The 19324-nt window shown below is 36.0% G+C and overlaps 3 protein-coding genes across 4 annotated transcripts in view; 2 read left to right on the top strand and 1 right to left on the bottom strand.

Annotated features, from left to right (window-relative positions):
* ngef (neuronal guanine nucleotide exchange factor) overlaps window positions 1-9495 on the bottom strand; it is a 48062-nt gene extending 38567 nt beyond the window's left edge. Inside the window, exon 1 of the mRNA XM_055197261.2 lies at window positions 9477-9495. The gene's annotated coding sequence lies outside the window, so the exon portion shown is untranslated. The remainder of the gene's footprint in view (window positions 1-9476) is intronic.
* On the top strand, window positions 66-11155 carry gpr55a (G protein-coupled receptor 55a). Of its 2 annotated transcripts, XM_055197276.2 has the most exons (3): window positions 66-169; window positions 787-909; window positions 9436-11155. In XM_055197276.2, exons 2-3 carry the CDS (start codon window positions 888-890, stop codon window positions 10422-10424), a joined length of 1011 nt encoding a protein of 336 aa, XP_055053251.2. In that variant the 5' UTR covers window positions 66-169; window positions 787-887; the 3' UTR covers window positions 10425-11155. The 2 variants fall into 2 exon arrangements, with proteins under 2 accessions (XP_055053251.2, XP_073719090.1); XM_073862989.1 differs by lacking the exon at window positions 66-169 and having other exon boundaries at window positions 271-909.
* Window positions 11156-16922: 5767 nt separating this feature from the next.
* lpar5b (lysophosphatidic acid receptor 5b) lies at window positions 16923-18665 on the top strand. The gene has a single exon (XM_055197277.2). The coding sequence runs from the start codon at window positions 17207-17209 to the stop codon at window positions 18152-18154; it is 948 nt and encodes a 315-aa protein (XP_055053252.1). The 5' UTR covers window positions 16923-17206; the 3' UTR covers window positions 18155-18665.
* The last annotated feature ends 659 nt before the right edge of the window (window positions 18666-19324 follow it).

The raw sequence follows: 19324 nt of genomic DNA, 5'->3' as shown, positions 1-19324 counted from the left end.
TTATTGCTTATCCGAATAAAGTCGAACAAGATACGTTTCGAAATTTGCCCATTGGCGCTCACAAGTCACAACCTCAGATTGCTGAAGGATTTCCCACAATTCATCTCGCGTGACGATTGATTTCTGTTGAAATAAAAAACAAACGGTCGCTCACCGCGAAATTGAAACGGTATGTAAGGTCCTAGCAAAGTTGGTTTAGTGTTAGCGGTGTGGGATCAAACCCCAAGCAGTGTACAGAGTAACAAACAGACTTTGCGGGTATCACTTTAAAATAGCGTATGGTTGTTGCTTTACTATTTCAGTATGACCATGTTTTAAAATACTATGCATGACGTAACGTTAGGCTGTTTTTAGTTGTGCTTATCTCCAACAGCTCAAATTCCCCACCTACTTGTTTAAATTTAAATATAATGGATATTTTTGCTATATAGTAACATACATGTGAAGAAAACAAACAACTTTTTATTATCTTTACTATTATTATATATTTACTGATTATATTACAAGTCATTGAATGAAACAGCATAAAAAAACAAAACAAAAGACGATTAAAAATAATGAGTAAAAACGGTTCTGTAAGTTTTAGTGAGTTGCTGTTCCTGTAATTATGTAATGATGCCGTTTGTCAAGTCTGACTAACCGCGCACAACCGCACGCGCTCTTCAGAGACTGGTGCGTGAGCGCGCGCGTGGGCTACAGTAGTTTCTCTGCTGAGAAAACTCAAAACGTGTGTGTGTGTGTGTGTGCGCGTGTGTATGTATGTATGCGCGCGCTTGCGTTGTACAGTTGGAGAGGAAACAGGACCCAGACATAACGCAACACTTAAAGAAACCGACTAAGGGAACCACAGCAGGTACCGGTGATCCAAACAACTTTTGACCGTGGGAATGAACTCCACCAACACATCATGTAAGTAACCAGCACGCGACATGTCAAGAGGGTCAAAAATAGTAACGATCATTTCCACCGAGATAAAGTTAACGTTTCTCTATAACCGCAATGAATGAATATGTGAGTTGTTTAGTGTTAGATAATTTAGGAGTTTTCTCTCACCTTGGTTTTAGATGTTAGTGGTGTCTATCGTTTTCACACTTATTTCACCAAAATATTTTAATATTTTAGTAGTAATGGTTTCTATTTTAGTAATGGTTTTATGCTATCGTTTCAGTCAGATCAAGACAGGTATTTCCTATTAAACAGAGTATGCTGTAACTAAATATAGTTTGTATGGTTGGATTTTGGTTTGCTCGAGAATTTCAGTTGAAACGCGCACGGAGTCAGCGAAATATAAGTTCTCTAAAACGGTGTATTGTTCAATCATAAACGATCACGGCATATTGAATGTAATCGACTATGCAGTCTGTTTTGAATAATAACATACGTTTTTAAAAAATAAATTTTACCCTCGAATGAAATAGAAAGGAAACCCCCTGGCAGACCACACTCACATCTTGTCTATGCGCTGTTGATATCGTCAGAGAATTTCCAGTGGAGATGTCTCAGTCAAATCTAAATCAAAACCGAGACAAGATCAAGATAAACTTTCATCCAACTTGTGGGTACAACGTGACTAATCCATATGAGAACAATAGCTAACCTTAAAACTTTACACCATCACCATTTTCACGTTTCTTAATATTAGTGTTTTTGTATGTGGATATTTTATAATTGATAACAGGATGTTCCTTCAAGCCAAGGATTATTTGCATGTATTTTCATAAAGAAGTTGTTGGTTTTAGATGACACGCGATATGACGTTTAGTTTCATTTTTATATGTACAATACAGATTAAATCATATGTGAACGGGTATGTGAAAACACAGCTCAATTCATTTTTTTTTTAGATTGACTGTTTTCTACATAAAATCATGTAAATGTCATTCTGTGAAAATATAACATTGATATCTTTAATATTGACTATTGAGGGCATGTCAAAGATTGAAAGAAAAGGGAAATCAATGACCAAAATCAAACTTTGATGCTCTAAATTTCTACAAAACTTTAGTCTGGATATTGCAATCATGGTCACCAATACATTACAATGTATATTTCTTTGCATATGCTTCATTTAATCAGTAACTATATATATAATATTGTTGAGGAGAGACAGGTGGTGCACTAGTTTCTGCAATCATAACATACTTTATACTTTGTTTTTGATGTAGTTTCACAGTTGTACGTTTTTATATCTAGACATTTTGAAAAAGTTATCAAGGAAAGATCAGTTAGTTTAATGTAACCAATGGGGCTTATCATACCGTAACCATAACCAAATGGTCCCATTTGCAAGTATTAGGTTACGATGCCACCATTAGATGTGTTGTTTTTGCAATGGTATGACCTATAGACAGTTTCAGCAGTAACAAAATAATAAATAAAGGTGCTTCACAATGCCATAGAAGAAACTTTTCTGTCTAAATGGTTCTTCAAAGCACCTTTAACATTTGAAAGACGTTCAGTATAAAGGAAATGGTTCTTTAAAGGATTGGTCAATTTTCTTAAAAAAAATCCAGATAATTTACTCACCGCCAAGTCATCCAAAATGTTGATGTCTTTCATTGTTCAGTCGAAAAAAAATTATGTTTTTTGAGGAAAACATTCCAGGATTTTTCTCATTTTAATGAACTTTAAAGGACCCCAACACAAATGGCAGTTTCAAAGGACTCTAAATAATCCCAAACGAGGGATAAGGGTCTTATCTAGCGAAACGATTGTCATTTTTGACAATAAGAATAAAAAATATACACTTTTAAACCACAACTTCTCGTCTATCTCCGGTCATGTGACGCGCCAGCGTGACCTCACACAATAGGTGTGTTCTACATCGGCTGTGGCTGGATGTAACCGATTGCCGAGATTAAACGCGTGCAGGCGGGGAGGAGCTGAAAACGGAGACGTGAAGTCGGAAACGCTGTGGTTCCCGTAGTTTGCTGCATTTACGTCAGGCATGGCTGATCACCTGCCGTTTGCTTGCTTAATCGCATTAAACATGATTTGTAAGATGTAAACTGCGCTGGCTAACTCAGGCGGCTGATCTCGAACCGCTCTCGCGGTACTTAAAAACCATATGACACAGTCACGTGCCTGCAGCGCCAGCTTAAGTCGGACAAAATTACTAACCGGAATGCACTGCTTCAAGTCAGCCGCCGATCGGTCTGCGCAGCACCGCATGAAGTCGAACACACCTATCACGTCAAGAGGTCACAGATGACGTATGCAAAACTGTGCCCCACTGTTTACAAGTGTGGAGAAAGAGGACCGTTCCGACGTTGTTGTATGTCGAATGATACTAATTAATGTCTTTGTGTCAGTTTATTGTTTAAAATGGTCTGCAAATTGTGCGTTTCATATATGTAACACAGACCTTTCCACAGCATTATGCAATTACATGAGGTCGTACTGGCGCGTCACGGAGGAAGACGAGAAGTTGTGTTTTATAAGTGCATATTTTTTATGTTTCTTGTCAAAAATGACAATCGTTTCGCTAGATAAGACCCTTATGCCTCGTTTAAGATCATTTAGAGTCCTTTGAAACTGCATTAAAATGCATTAAAACTGTTACGTGTTGGGGTCCATTAAAGTCCATTAAAATGAGAAAAATCCTGGAATGTTTTCCCCTTAAAAAACATAATTTCTTCTTGACTGAACAAAGAAAGACATCAACATTTTGGATGACATGGTGGTGGGTAAATTATCTGAATTTTTCTTTAAGAAAATACACTAATCCTTTAAGGAACCAAAAAAGTTTTTTCTATGGCATTGCGTGTAAAACGTTTGCACAATACTGTAGGTCAAAATATCTTCGGTTAACTTAACTGGCTCTTTGAGGCAGGGTGCAGACTAAGATATCAATCAGCTCACTATGAGGTAAAATGTTTGATAGGTTAATATCATACACATATATAAGTCAAGCATCTATCAATTGAACATCACCACAAAATACAACCACATGTAGATACAGTACAGTAATGTTTCTTTGTTCGCTGTTGCAATTCAAACTGAAATGTGGGGCTTGTTTTGCTATTACAAGTAGTGTTACAGCTGGTTAAATGGTTCTTAGATCAGGTAAATTAAATTAAATTTTAAATTATTTTAAAAGGGACATTTCACAAGAGTTTTTTAAAATCTCAAATACATCTTTGGTGTCCCCATGTACGTATGTGAAGTTTAAGCTCAAAATACCATATTGAGAATTTATTATAGCATGATAAAATTGACACTTTATAGGTGTTTAGCAAAATGTGCTAAAATGCAAATGAGCTGATGAAATGCAAACACTGATCACAATAATTGTGGTTTGTTGAAATTGAAACTCAGTACAGTGGTTGGATAGTGCAGATTAATTGGCAGTATTATTATAATAAGATCCCCTTTTGACATCACAAGGGGAGCCAAATTTCAATTACCAATTTTTCACATGCTTACAGAGAATGGTTTACCAAGACTAAGTTACTTGTTCTTTATCACATTTCCTAGGTTGATAGAAACACTGGGAACCCAATTATAGCATTTAAACATGGAAAAAGTCAGATTTTCATAAATGTAAAATAATATAGATGGACAGACGGAAGACAAATAGATTTCTTTTTTTACACTTCTTTCTTATCTTCTATTCTCTACTTTTTTATTTGCATTCCTAAATCTTGAACCACCAATAGTAAAACTACCTTTACATGGTTTAGTCCCATTTGCCCCCTCCCCTGCAAGTACGCAAGTCATAATAAATTGACACATGGTTGCACTGTTTGACCGTTTTATTTGAACTGTTGTTGGTAATGTTGTCACGTTTTTTAACTTATTATCTTCTAATGTTAGGATATGTTTTGTTTACTCTTTAAAATTATTAATTAGTTCACTTTCTCTTGTCGTATATCATGCACCAAATCTTGGGAGTTTTATCCCGTTTCATTAATGTGAGTATTTCAAGAATCATATAAGAAGCAGCAGTTTGCTTATACCATTGTGTAACATTATAACAAGTGTATAATGTTGGACAGTTAGCAAAGACTTTTTGTTTGTGCAGCGTTTTCAAAGTTACTTATGTAATTACGATAAAGCCACAGCAATTTGACATTAAAAGTCATGACATATACTTACATTAAGTTATACAAACTTAATCCACCTAGGGGTGGATTCCTGGACAGGACTTATTCTAAAAGATATCTTAAAGGTGCCGTAAAGTGTAAAACTGTATTTACCTAGACATAGATAAAAAATATGAGTCCTGTACATGGTAATGACATATCCTCAAACATGATTGTTTCCTCCTTCTTATGTAAACATCATGCATGCAAAAGACATTTTTTTTAAGATAAGTGAAGAAAAGCAGCCGATCCACCTTTGCAAACAAAGTTTAGAACAAACATGAAGAGAACAAAGAACAGGAATCAAACATTATGGTGATGAAAATGCTCCACAGCTTTCTGTTCTTGGAAGAAGTGAAAATAAAAGAAGAGAAAACAATAGTGTTTGTGCAAATGCTGTCATATTTCATTTGTGCAATTGTTTGTAGTGGAGTGTCCTATCTTAATATTTTCTCGTGCATGCGCTGTTGTACGCGTACTGTCTGTGCACTTTCCACGTTTGGTACCTTGTAGGACTGCATTTTTAAATGGGGGCATTAGTATGGCTGTATTCAGTGGTGTAGTGCAGGGTATACGCAGGTATACGGAGCAGGGGCGGACTGGCCATCTGGCAGACCGGGCAGTTTCCCGGTGGGCCGACGTACTTTTTGGGCCGATCCATCTCATACTATTTTTGTCTGAGCAGCCCAGTTAGCGTCTTTTTTTTCCTAGACAGACCGGCCCACTGACATTTAAGCAGCAGCCCATTGGTTATTTTTTTTAAACGACATTAAGCTGGCCCAATGACGGACCAGCCCAGTCATCGTCCTTTTTTTACCCTAAATAGACCGGCCCACTCACTTTTAAGCAGCAGCCAATTGGTTATTTTTTTTAATGACATAAAGCTGGCCCAATCACCGCTTTGGTCTCTGTGCAAGCGAGCGTGCAACGTCGGTCAGTTCACGTGTCAAAATAGAGAGAGAGAGATGGAGAAAAAACTCAAGGGAGGTGCAGAAAAACTGCGCGACAAAAAGAAACAGACTCTTTAGGCAGACGCTGGAAAATAACACAACTGTTTTCTTCAACTCGCGTCGCTGGTGATGATGATGATGATGATGGTGGCGCGTGGCACTGGCAGCACCAGCACGCAAAATGTCAGTGAGGAGAGGGAGAGAGAGAGAGACGAGGGAGAAGTGAGTTGCGGTAAGCAGAACTGCTTTCAAAACACAAGTTTAGATAGATACCCCTTGATAAAACCAAGTCAAAAACACACAATTATGGTGATAAAGCTGCAACAAAATAATTGCACTCTTTGCTCTGTGACTACAACCCAGTCAATATTTGACGACACTTGACCATTCGTCAATATGTGACGCGGTCGCGGAGGGTATACCTTTCGCGTCATTTTTTGACGAACTGGGGACTTCAATACTATTACGTCCGTTGCATTCTCTTCTCCTATTTTCTTACCATTTTCGCGTCGGTTTAGGGTTAGATTTACATAATGACATCCCTACCCAAACCTAACTCTAACCCCAACGCCAGGTGACAACTGTTTCTAACCCCAACGCCAGGTGACAACTGTTTAATTTCGCGTACACTGTTTAATTTCGCGTACACTGTTTAATTTTGCGTAATCTAACCCTAAACCGACGCGAAAATGGCAAGAAAATAGGAGAAGAGAACGCAACGGACGCAACAGTATTGAAGTCCCCAGTTCGTCAAAAAATGACGCGAAAGGTACACCCCCCGCGCCACACACTGACGAATGGCCAAGTGTCGCCAAACATTGACGACATGGGGTGAGACTGTGTTAGTGACTACGAGAGTGTATCTGATTCGTAGATTTTTCGTTGATTGTCTGTTTCAAAACGTGTCATTTCTCTTCAAGCAAAATCAAACAATCCAGGACATCTGCTTACAGACAAAATATATGTTTATTGTATATAACAACACAATTGACAGATAATGTTAAAAAGCTCTATTACTGTAATCACACAAGTTTAGTTCAGTGAATGTAGTAGTGAATACTTTCCTGTAAGTACTGCAAGTAATAATCAGTTGTTAATATTACTGTAAGCAGCACTTGTATTTTGTTCAAAGTCAGCAATTCAATGGCAAATTTTGCCAATTGCACCATCTCTGGTGTCCTGTTCTTCATCATAGGGTACTCTTCATCTGCCTCTCAGACTGTTTACAATCCACACAATTGGTAAAGAATACCATTAGAAAAAAGCGTGTACAATTTTGAGTTGTTGTGTTTGCTTGATGACAACTGAGTTGTAGTTGTGTTCATCTTTAGCAGCCTGCCTGTGTTTAGCATTTATAAAACAAGTTCATTGCAGTGTAAAATGTGTGTTTTACTCAGAAGTTTGTTTAGAGTTTAGCCAAAAGAGTGCATGACGAATGTGTTTAGGCCGCTATGAATTTGGTTCAGAGATTGGGGTTTAGTGTTTTAGCAATTCAGAAAAACTGTAATCAACATATAATATGACAGTTAATCAGATAGGAATATTTTTGTTGTGTTCATTATTTATTATAGGCTACGGTGTGTAGTGAATAGTGTTTTTAGGACCTAACAAAAATGTTTACAAATGTTTGAAGGATGAAGCTTGTTTAAGGATTCATGTGGATTATACAGTTTTACTGCATTAATAAATAACACGTTCTAGAAGTGTTTGTTGTGTCAACTCTCACTCTTTTCTACCTGCTATTAATTGGGCTTAGTGCTTTTATGGAATTGGAGTTGCTATTGCTTAAAGGCGTGCAAAGATGGGTGGTATTTGTAAATATATGTAGTGTGGGCCGGTTTGGGCCAAAATGCCAGGGCCGAATTTTTGTCCCAGTCCAGCCCTGATACGGAGTATACCCACCTCTTTATTTGATGGCAGGGGGTATACATACTTCTACTGGGGGCATAAATTAAGAGTATACCCACTTCTCCAGACACCACTACACCACTGGCTGTATTAAAGGAATAGTCCATTTTCTTAAAAGAAAAATCCAGATAATTTACTCACCACCATGTCATCCAAAATGTTGATGTCTTTCTTTGTTCAGTCGAGAAGAAATTATGTTTTTTGAGGAAAACATTGCAGGATTTTTCTCATTTTAATGGACTTTAATAGAGCCCAACATTTAATACTTAACTTAACACTTAACAATTAACAATTTATTGTATCACAGGATCGGACCTAGATGAGAAGTTGTGGTTTAAAAGTGCATATTTTTTATTTTTCTTGTCAAAAATGACAATCGTTTCGCTAGATAAGACCCTTATGCCTCATTTGGGATTGTTTATAGTCCTTTGAAACTCCGTTGAAAAAATTGTTAAGTGTTAAGTTAAGTATTAAGTGTTGGGCTCTATTAAAGTCCGTTAAAATTAGAAAAATCCTGCAATGTTTAAAAAAAAAACATAATTTCTTCTTGACTGAACAAAGAAAGACATCAATTTTTTGGATGACATGGTGGTGGGTAAATTATCTGGATTTTTTGTTTAAGAAAATTGACTATTCCTTTAAGGCTCAGTAATGGCAAAATAGTCTTTAAAAAAAAACAACACGAAACAGAAGTTGTGATTTCACCTAAACCAATTGTGATATGATATCTTTCCCATATTGCCCACCCCTACATTAAATTCAGTACAATGTTGTTACAATGCTAAAAACAAAGTTGCGACTGCTGCTAACTTAACATTATATGCTAGTTAATGCTTTATGCTACCATTTAGGCTGAAGTTCTGCGATTTACGTTACAGTTTTGCAGGTCCATACTGAAAAAAACACAAACTTACCACTCAGAAAAGTCCATTAACAATCTCCAAACAATTGATTTTTCCTCAAATTCTGTATCTTCGTCTGATAGGCTCAAACATAAGGTTTTCTTACACGCACACAGAGCTACTGAAAGGAGCTGCTCTGTGAAACAGCCAATCAGAGCAGAGCTCAAAATTATTACTCATGACCCTTTCAAATAAGGGTTGTAAATGGACATGTAAAACTGTCTCTGGATAATTTTTCCACTTAATAAAGCCACATACCTTCTATGTAGATATCAGAAAACAATTTAACAAATTATTTCAGTGCATTCTTTGGCACCTTTAAAATACTGTATATCAGTGTCATGGTTTCGTCTCAAGACCAGTATTGTTCTTTTCTAAGGTTTGTTTTTAAAGACTACTTAAATGTCTTAATATATCTAGGCCTAATCCTTGATTCATCTAAACTGCTCCATAAAGTCTGCTATACTGTAAATATGATATCGTTTAATGACCCAGATACTTGGTGTACTTTGCATCTAAGCAATATTATTTATTGATCAATAATGAAACTGAAGTTACAGTCTCTCTCTCTTTCTCTCTGATTTTTTACAGTAGGGTGTAACTGGGTGTGCTGGGTTCAGTGGTGCATGTACCTGCCCATTTTGGTTTTCGGAGTCCCCTTGAACCTGGCAGCTCTGTGGCAGCTCCTCTTCCATGTCCGACGCTGGAGTGAATCCACGGTTTACCTTCTCAACCTGATAATAAACGACATGTTGCTGATGTTTTCCCTGCCCTTTAAGATATACGCATATGAGAATATCTGGACCCTCGGCCCTACCTTCTGCTCCTTACTGGAGAGCCTGCTCTACGTCAACATCTACGGCAGTATAATGTTGAGCGTATGCATTGCCGTTGACCGCTTCATTTCTCTACAGTTCCCGTTCGCTGCCCGTCGCCTGCGGTCCCCACGCAAGGCAATTGTCGTGTGCCTGTTGGTTTGGATAGGGGTCTTTGCAGCCAGCGTCCCCATCTACACGCTCCACGACAAGGACAAAAACGCTTGCTTTCAGCAATTTTCCAAAAACACCTGGTCAAAAAGTGGGCTCGTGATTGCTATGGAGACAGTGTTTTGCAGCAGCGCCACAGTGATGGTGTTCTGCTCCGTGCGCGTGGTGCAGATCCTGCACGATCTGAGGAAACGCAACCCGGACGATTACAAACTGCGCAACAACAAAAGCGTAAAGATTGTCCTTAGCAACCTAATTGTTTTTCTCACATGCTTCATCCCTTACCACATAGCAGTGCCGATGTACTTTCATGTCAAGAACAATAACACACATAATCCCATGATCGATCAGCTGCGCTACTTTGTTCATATAAGCATTTGCATAAGCAACGTGAATTGCTTGGCAGATGGTGCATGTTATTATTTTATTCTTAAGGAGAACATGCAATCTGCGCAGCGAGAAAGAAGAATGGCCATACAATCCAGAGAGACACGAATACGAAAACCGGACAGTCTGACGAAATGCAGAGAAATGTGTAACAGTTTGTCCAAAAACACAGAGTTGGAAATATGTGTGGATACGGGTTTTACTTAAAGTCTTACCTACTTTAACCTCAGTAGGGAAAGAAACAAAGGAAAGAGAGATGGTAACGCATCAAAAGAGGACAGTGAGCGGATACACATGGATACTGTGGGAGCCATGGAGTATACACTTAAAATACTCACTGTAGTATGGAGCCCAAACACATGCACTGGTTGGTTGGTTGTTCTTCCAACCAGAAGTGTCATGCTCATGCAAACATTTGATAGTAAAGTTGCACTATTGTAATAGACTACGTGAATTTGTCTACAATGCTGTGTCATACCACTGCAGGGTCATTTGCTTTTGTTATCCACCCAACCTCATGTTGCTAAAAAAAATACTGTGAAATGTGAAAGACGTTAAAGTTGATGCTGCTAAATGCATGGTTTACAGGATGCCAAGTTTAGTTTAAAATGATTGTTTTTTATTGTACAGTCGGCCAGGATTTAAACTCTGCTTGCACGGTAAGCGAAAACTGTATGCAGGCTAACATATGTCGCACCTTTTTTTAAAAGCACTATGATGTCGAAAAAGCAAAGTCACTCCTGTCTTATCTGCTTTTTGTCTTATCTCACCTCGAAACAGTCGGTGCGTGACACCATTGCTGCAAAGCAAGATCAAAGTGCCCGTTTTTGAAACTGATATTTCACATTTTTATTTTTGCAATGTATTTGATTTCCTATTTATTTTTGTATATGATTGAACACGTTGGACTGGATCTGCTCAATAAATATGTTTGGATGCCTTTACTGGCTTGTGCTGATAAGGTGTGACCGCAAAACCATTCATAAGGGTGAATGTTTTTAAATTGATATTTATACATAGAGAATAGGACAATATTTGTTCATTCGAAAATCTGGAATCTGAGGGTGCAAAAAAAAATAATTATTGAGAAAATCGCCTTTAAAGTTGTCAACACATATTACTATTTTTATATATTTATTGTAGGAAATGTACAAAATATCTTTAAGGTACATGATCTTTACTTAATATCACAGATTTTTGGCATACATTTTTTTTTTTTCATTTTGACACATACAATTTATTGTTATGGCTATTGCTACAAATATACCCACATATAGTTTCAGCTGCTTTCCCAAAAAGTTTGATCATGGGCAATATCAAAGTCATTGTGAAGTAATTTTAACCCTTTAGAATCACTTCACATCGTCTTTATATGTTTTAGTTTCAATGGTTAAACAAATACTCATGTTTTATTTACATTTGGCTGGCACTTTTATCTAAAGTCTCTTCTAGTGTATTCAAGCTGAACATTTTTTCTTTTCAGTATGTGTGTTCCCTGGAAATCCAACCCATGATCTTTTGTTGCCAACACAGTGCTATTCTAATTGAACTGCAGTTTCTTTTCTCACCAGCAGAGGAGGCTCTTTCTTCAAGCCAAAAACAGCCAACAAGAGGTGTAAAGGTTACAAAAGTGATATTGCAGTGTTGGCATGAACGCTGTGCTAATGCAACACAATTTAAGTTGATATCTAAAGTTTTTAATATTACTTTACCAATATTTGACATTACTTTTTGTCTGTGTGTGTACAGGTTTGTGTCAGTGAAAATAGATGGAAACGCCCTTACAAGTGTGCATGTGAATGTACAGTGAATACATTTAATGTGCACTTCACTGTGTGAAAGCTCATATACTGACCAAATCTGGTTTTGTATACAGGTGCTGGTCATATAATTAGAATATCATCAAAAAGTTGATTTATTTCACTAATTCCATTGTATATTATATTCATTCATTACACACAGATTAATTTATTTCAGTTTCAAATGTTTATTTCTTTTAATTTTGATGATTATAACTGACAACTAAGGAAGTACCCAAATTCAGTAATATTGAATATTACTTAAGACCAATACAAAGAAAGGATTTTTAGAAATCTTGAAAAATACTGAAAAGTATTAACTTGAAAAGTATGAGTATGTACAGAGCTTAATACTTAGTTGGGGCTTGTGTATTGTATTGGTCCTGTGGGGAGTAACTAACTTAAAATAGTAATGCTTTTTCAAGCTAATATTTTATTAGAAAGCACTCCTTATGAATATTAACCATGGTTTTACCACAATTAAAAACAACAACAACAAAAAAACATTCAATTCTACGATAAAATACCCATGATTGTTCTAAAAAAACATTATTAAACCATGGTTACTCTTGTAAAACAATGGTTTTGCCAATGGCACTCAATGTTCCAAAAAATTACATTATTATATATTTTTTTAATTTCAAACCATGTTTTCTGTTCACTTTTGATGTCATTACCCTATTGGTTTCATGCAAAAAAAAAAACTAAATCATCTTGTAGTTATACTACCATCCTTAAGTCCTGTGACAGCAAAGAAAATTTTGCTTTGGAAACTGAAAATTTGTTAGATGAATATGAGGCAATAGTACAAAATGTCACATTGTATTAAAGGTGCCAAAGAATGCATTATTCTCTTATACACTGAAAAAAATGATTCATTGAATTTAATCAATTTTTTTGTCAGGTAAGTGGTTGCAATCAATTAATTTAAGCTAAATTTAAACAAAAAATATTAGTAACGTAAAATAAAATATAAAACATTTGTTTAAATGTAGCTTAAATGGGTTGATTGCAGCCACTTGCCTTGAAGAGTTGATTAAATTCAATGAATCATTTTTTTCAGTGTATCTAATATCATACATTAATATTATTCAGAAAGTTTTTTCATTTACAGGGATTTGTCCCAAGAATGAAATGGTCTATTATTATCTTATTTGAAAGGGTCATGAATAATAATGATGAGCTCTGCTCCGATTGGCTGTTTGTCAGAGCAGCTGTTTTTGAATAGCTGTGTGGGTAAACAGACTTCATGTTTGAGCCTGTATCAGACAAAGATACAGAATTTGAGGAAGAATCAATTATTCTGAGATTTTTAATGGGCGTTTCTGAGTGTTAAATTTGGGGGGGGGGGGTTGTATGGACCTGCAAAACGTAACTGCAGAGGCAGACACTACTTGAGTAATTTAAGTAAATTTTCCAAGCATCTGTGCTTTATCAGAGTGTTTGTCTTGGGAAAAAATTTACTTTACTAAAAAATGTTCACTACATTCTAAAGAATAGAATCATAATGTGTATTTCTTTTATATTGCATATTAAAATTGATTTAATACCGAATTAAAAAAAAAAATTTTACTTTTACTTTTCTTGAGTAAAAGTACAAAAGTACTTTTTACTTAAGTAAAAAAAATACTAGATGTTTAAAGTACTTAAATATTAAATATAAACCAAAAACTTGACATTATGAAATGTAGTGGAGTAAAAATTATGATAAATATGCTTTGGAATGTATGTTTTTACAAAGAAAACACTGATAAAATACAAATAATTAAAAAATGTTAAAAAATTTTAATGTAAAAAGTAAAATTACTTAAGTAGTGTCTGCCTCTGCGTAACTGTAATGTCAATAGTAGAACTTCAGTCTAAACGCTAGCATATAGCATTAACTAGCATATAGCGCTAACTCGGCCGTCACAACTTTTTGTTAGCACTGGAACAACATTGTACTTAATTTAATGTTGGGGTGTATGTATCGCAACTGTAACGTCACAGTTGGTGTTATGTTGAGATTGGTCTGTTTTCCAGCTTTCTTTTGCATGCACGAGGTTTACATTAGCAGGAGGAAACTATCGTGTTTGAGGCTCACGATATGTCATTACCATGTACACAAATTTTATTATTCATCTATGCCTATAGGTAAATACAGTTTTAACATTTGATTATGTTTCAACACAAACATGCTTTACCAACATTGAGCACAACATTCACCTTTAAACATTTAGACATTTCTTGACTCCACAGCAAACAGAAGAATTTTGCAACTATTGGCCCAATACTTATGGAGGGCACTGTATATAAAAAAACATTGCACCCTTAAATTCAGGCGGCTGCGGCTTAACCTAAGCTTGGTTTCACAGACAAAGCATAGCTAAAACCAGGACTAGGACTTATAGTTAAATTAAGATGTTTAAGCTTCTTTTATAAACATGTCTTAGAAAAAGATGTTACTGGTGCATCTTGAGACAAATCACTGGCACTGGCTTATTTTAGGATCTGTCAGTGCAAGTTATTTTCAGTTGAGACAGCTCAAACATGTGTTTTACTCTTGGATTAGTCTTAAAGGGACACTCCAGTTTTTTTTGGAAAATATGCTCATTTTCCAGCTCCCATAGAGTTAAATATTAGGTTTTACCGTTTTGATATCCATTCAGCTGATCTCCGTGTCTGGCACTAGCACTTTTAGCATAGCTTAGCATAATCCATTGAATCTGATTAGACCATTAGCATCGCGTTTTTTATGTTACGACAGCAAAGTCCTTGATAATTACGCCAGAATGAGAGCACAGCTCCTAGCCATATCTGCCCAGAAAATCGCAACTTTTAATTTTCCGTCAGTCTTAGTACATAGTGTAACTACAGAAGAGTCAAGTTTTAAATCGAAAAAATATCGAAACTCTTTGGTTATTTTTTTAGCGCCATGCTAATGGTCTGGTCGGATTCAGTGGATTATGCTGGGCTATTTTGGGGGTGGTAACGCCAGACCCGGAGATCAGCTGAATGGATTCCAGAAAAGTAAAATCAAATGTTTAACTCTGGGGAACTGGAAAATAAGCATACTTTTTAAAAAAGTGGAGTGTCTCTTTAAGTCTTGTCTGTGAAACCAGCTTTAGTCTGCTACTTTTCTGTTGGCAATACAGTGCAACTTGTAGTTTAAGAAGCATGCTACAGTTTCAAAGAAGCTGTTCACACACACACCACACATGCAAATTTTTCTATAAGTACAATTACAACCCACAAGGCTTGTAAGCCAAGTGTATCAGTGTTTCCGATGCAGCAATCTAAACTATAAACCACATTAATGCCACAGATAGCTATGGTGACTATGTGCCATAAGCGTGGGTTCAAATGTTTTTCCACAGGCAACAACGGTGAACGGAATTAGCCAAGTAACTTATTTGCCTAAATCTATAATTAATTATTAAAAGTCTATAAAAAACAAAAAATATGAAGAATATAAATATTACATTAATTAAAAGTGTCCACTAAACTTTATTTTTTTCTCGAGCTTACACTGTAAAATTAAGTTAATTATGTAAGTCAATTCAACCTACTTTTTAAAGTTTTGACTTGTGATATGACATAAAGCAAGTTAAAAAAGTTAAACCTTATTCGTAAAGTAAAAAATACAATATCATTTTTATAGGGATAAGTTTTTATTTAAAAAACCTGCTTGGTTGGGACATGGTTTATCAGACATTTAAAACTTAAGGAGTCCTGTCACTGTAAAAAATGCAGCATGAAGTTAAAACAACTTGGTTTTACAGGTCAATTTAACTTATTTTAAGTTTTGACCTGTGAAAGGTGGAAATAATTTATAAAAACACTGTAAAATACTTTTTGCTGCCTTAAATTTTTTGTTAAATCAACTCAGATTTACAAGTCATGTCAACAGAGATGAGTTGTCACAACTTATAAAATATAGTTGAGAAAAGTAAACTTAATTTTATAAGTTATAACAACTCACCTGTAGTTATAACAACTCATCTCTAGTCAAGATACATAATACACTGTAAAAAAAACTTTGCTGCCTTAAATTTTTTTTGAATCAACTCAGATTTACAAGTCATGTCAACAGAATTTAGTTGTCACAACTTATAAAATATAGTTGAGAAAAGTCAACTTAAAATTATAAGTAATAACAACTCACCTGTAGTTATAACAACTCATCTCTAGTCAAGATAAATAATAGTAAGTTGAAATGACTTGTAAATCCTAGTTGATTCAACAAAGATTTTTAAGGCAGCAAGGTATTTTTGACAGTGTAGTAAGTTGAAATGACTTGTAAATCCGAGTTAATTCAACAAAAAATGTTAAAGTCGTCATGAAACGGAAATAGCAACAGTCTTATTTTCCCCGTGGTGACGTATATCCGAATGAGACGGCTTCTGACGTGAAAAAAAGGTAGGGCTGGACTTGAATTCATCCATTGAGATCTGAGTGGATCGTTTGAAGTTGGGTCATGTTGTTAATTGCTGCGATCTTTTTGCGGACCCCGCCCACCTGCCATACCATATGACCGGAAGTAAAGAGAGATCGTTTCGAGGAGGGGAGGAGATTTGCATTTTTGATTAAAGATTATGAAGGCACATTAATTTTTTTAAAACAATGAAGCTCACAGATAAATCATTTGTAAAAAAAATCATAATATTACATAACAAATCACAGTTTTTCATTTTCATTGCAACTTTAAGGCAGCAAAGTATTTTTTACAGTGAACAAGTTGACATTGTTTAATGTTGATTTGACAAAAATGTTCCATTTTTTTTTTTACAGTGAAGAGCTCAATAGTGGAGCACTGCTTTAACAATGCAAAATGGTAATGGGTTCGAATCCATGAAACATATATGCTGATAAAAATGTATAACTTGCACTGAAATGCAAGTTGCTTTTAAGTGTTGCAAAATGGTGTGTACATCTTCAAAGAGAACAAATGGTTCTTTAAAAACCTTTACCTTATAGCACCCTAGAAATTTGTTTCGTTTTAGAACTTAGTTTTAAGGACGTATAGCCTACTATACCATGTGGACTATGACCTTTCTGTAACAGGTTCAACTGAAAGGGGCGGAAAAAGAAACCCATCCCCTGCTGTACCTCCTTCTTCTTCGATGTGTCAGTTCTTTGTTGGTATGTGAAGATCATTAAAAACCAAAAAGAGGATCTAAGAGGACACGTCCTATTCAGTACGTTTGGAAAATGACCGTAAACTTGACTAACAACACATGTAATCAAATCGAATGGGAGCAGCGATTTCTGATATCGACTATCGTGTACGCACTGGTGCTGGCCGTGGGTCTGCCACTCAACACGGTGTCACTGTGGGTCCTGTTGCGCAGACACGGGCTCCGGTCATCGAGCGCCGTGCTCATGATCAATCTCGCCGCGTCCGACATGCTGCTCGCGCTCTCTCTGCCGCTTCGCGTCTACTTTTACGCAACGCTCCGGTGGCCTTTTGGAACGGCTATGTGCACCGCTGCCGTCATGCTGTTTCGGATCAACATCAGGACCAGTTGTATTTTCATCACTTTAATCAGTTTGGACCGGCTTTCGGCCCTGGTCTTTCCTCTGCGCTCGCGGTCTCTGCGCACCTCCGGGTTCGCATCCAAGTGCTGCTGTCTGGTCTGGATCTTAATTATCCTCCTGTGCATCCAGGAGAGTGTAAATTACACCCGCGCACTGAACAACTCACCATGTGGCTCTAATATTTTTTGTTTTGAGGTGCAAGTTGAGGGCGTAAGAACCGTTGCGCTCGGTCAGGCAACATTTTTTTTAATACTTCTGCTGATCAACATCGTATCCACGGTCATGGTCATATGCGCACTGAGGAAACGTCCCAGCGTGGACGCGGCAAAGGTGAATAATAAAATGAGCGTGATACTTATTTTTTTTGTTAACATGATGGTGTTTATTGTGTTTATCTTGCCATTCTCCTTACAACTCATGATGGTCACCATTAAAAACGAGGAAAAGGAACATAGAGGAGGCAGCGACAGTTTACGCGCACTAATCTGCCTGGCGAGTGTCAACTGCTGTTTGGATCCGCTTATTTATTACTTCTCTCTGGACTCGTTTTGGCAGGACAAAAGCAAAAGTCAAGGGGATGCGACGACGCATTCTCTTAGTAGGTCAATGGAGAGGTCATGAAACTTCTAAAAGGGATGTGGACACAGTGGTGGTTAGATAGGATAACATATTTTTTTGTACGTGAAATCCAGGCTTAAGTCTCAAAATCTATTAATTGAGATTAATTTTTACTTTAATTTCAATATTTGACATGGTTTATTTAAGATCTATATTTTCACTGAATGTATATATGTATATATTATATAGGATGATACTGAAATGACTTTTCACAGATTTAATAACGCATAGGAGAGACTAGGGGAAAGTTATTACGGTTTATACATTTGACACTGTAATCCAAGTTTAACAAAGTCCTAATTTTGGGATAAAAGTGTCTGGTAAATGCGTAAATGTAAATGAAAGTGTTTAAAACCAACATACAAAACACTATTAAAAATAATAAATTATGAGACGTTTAAACCTCTCAGTTACTGAAATACAGAGGTTGTATTTCCAGTCTCTCATATTAATGTTTATTTGTATCACAATTTGTGAGAAAAATGTTATGATGTTTTATATTTTATTACAGTTTACTCTACCCAGCCCTGGGTTAAAAACAACCCAATATTTTTTAGAGATATAGCAAACATGCATTGCAGATATCTATTAACTCATTCACCGCCAGCCTTTTTGAGAAAAGTTGCCCACCTGCATTTTTGTGATTTTAACAAAAGTTTCACAAAATTCCTTGCAGGAAAAATTATCTTCTATAAATATATAAACATACAAATTATATCAAATTAAAGAACAAACAACAAACAAACAAACAAACAAAATGGGGAAAAAACGTTTCATTATATATTTACTTTTTCCACTTAATTTGACCACTGAAATATGGATATTTCTCTTCAAAAATACAACATTTTGAGCAAAAAGCTTAAAAAAATGCGTTCTTGTAAAGGAATTTATGTTAGAGATCAGACTCAGAATGACTATCAAACATAAAGGCAGTTCAAATAAATCATCAAATCTTTTTAACTTCCGTTTTTGATAAATTGACGGTTTGGCGCCATCTAGTTACACTTTGACTTTGAAATTCGTCCAGAAAGGCATATTTATTAGTTAAATATTAACTCATAATTGACGAGATAACTCGTCAATGGCGGTGAATGAGTTAAATGTGTACATACGTCTGATGAAAGTTTTCCTTTATAATATTTTTGTCAGATCTTTCAGATAATTTTGAGATAT

This window comes from Misgurnus anguillicaudatus, chromosome 24 (assembly GCF_027580225.2).
Source record: "Misgurnus anguillicaudatus chromosome 24, ASM2758022v2, whole genome shotgun sequence".
NCBI classification, from domain to species: Eukaryota; Metazoa; Chordata; class Actinopteri; order Cypriniformes; family Cobitidae; genus Misgurnus; species Misgurnus anguillicaudatus.
Note: the sequence above shows the minus strand (reverse complement) of the source record. Positions and strands in the feature narration are given on the sequence as shown.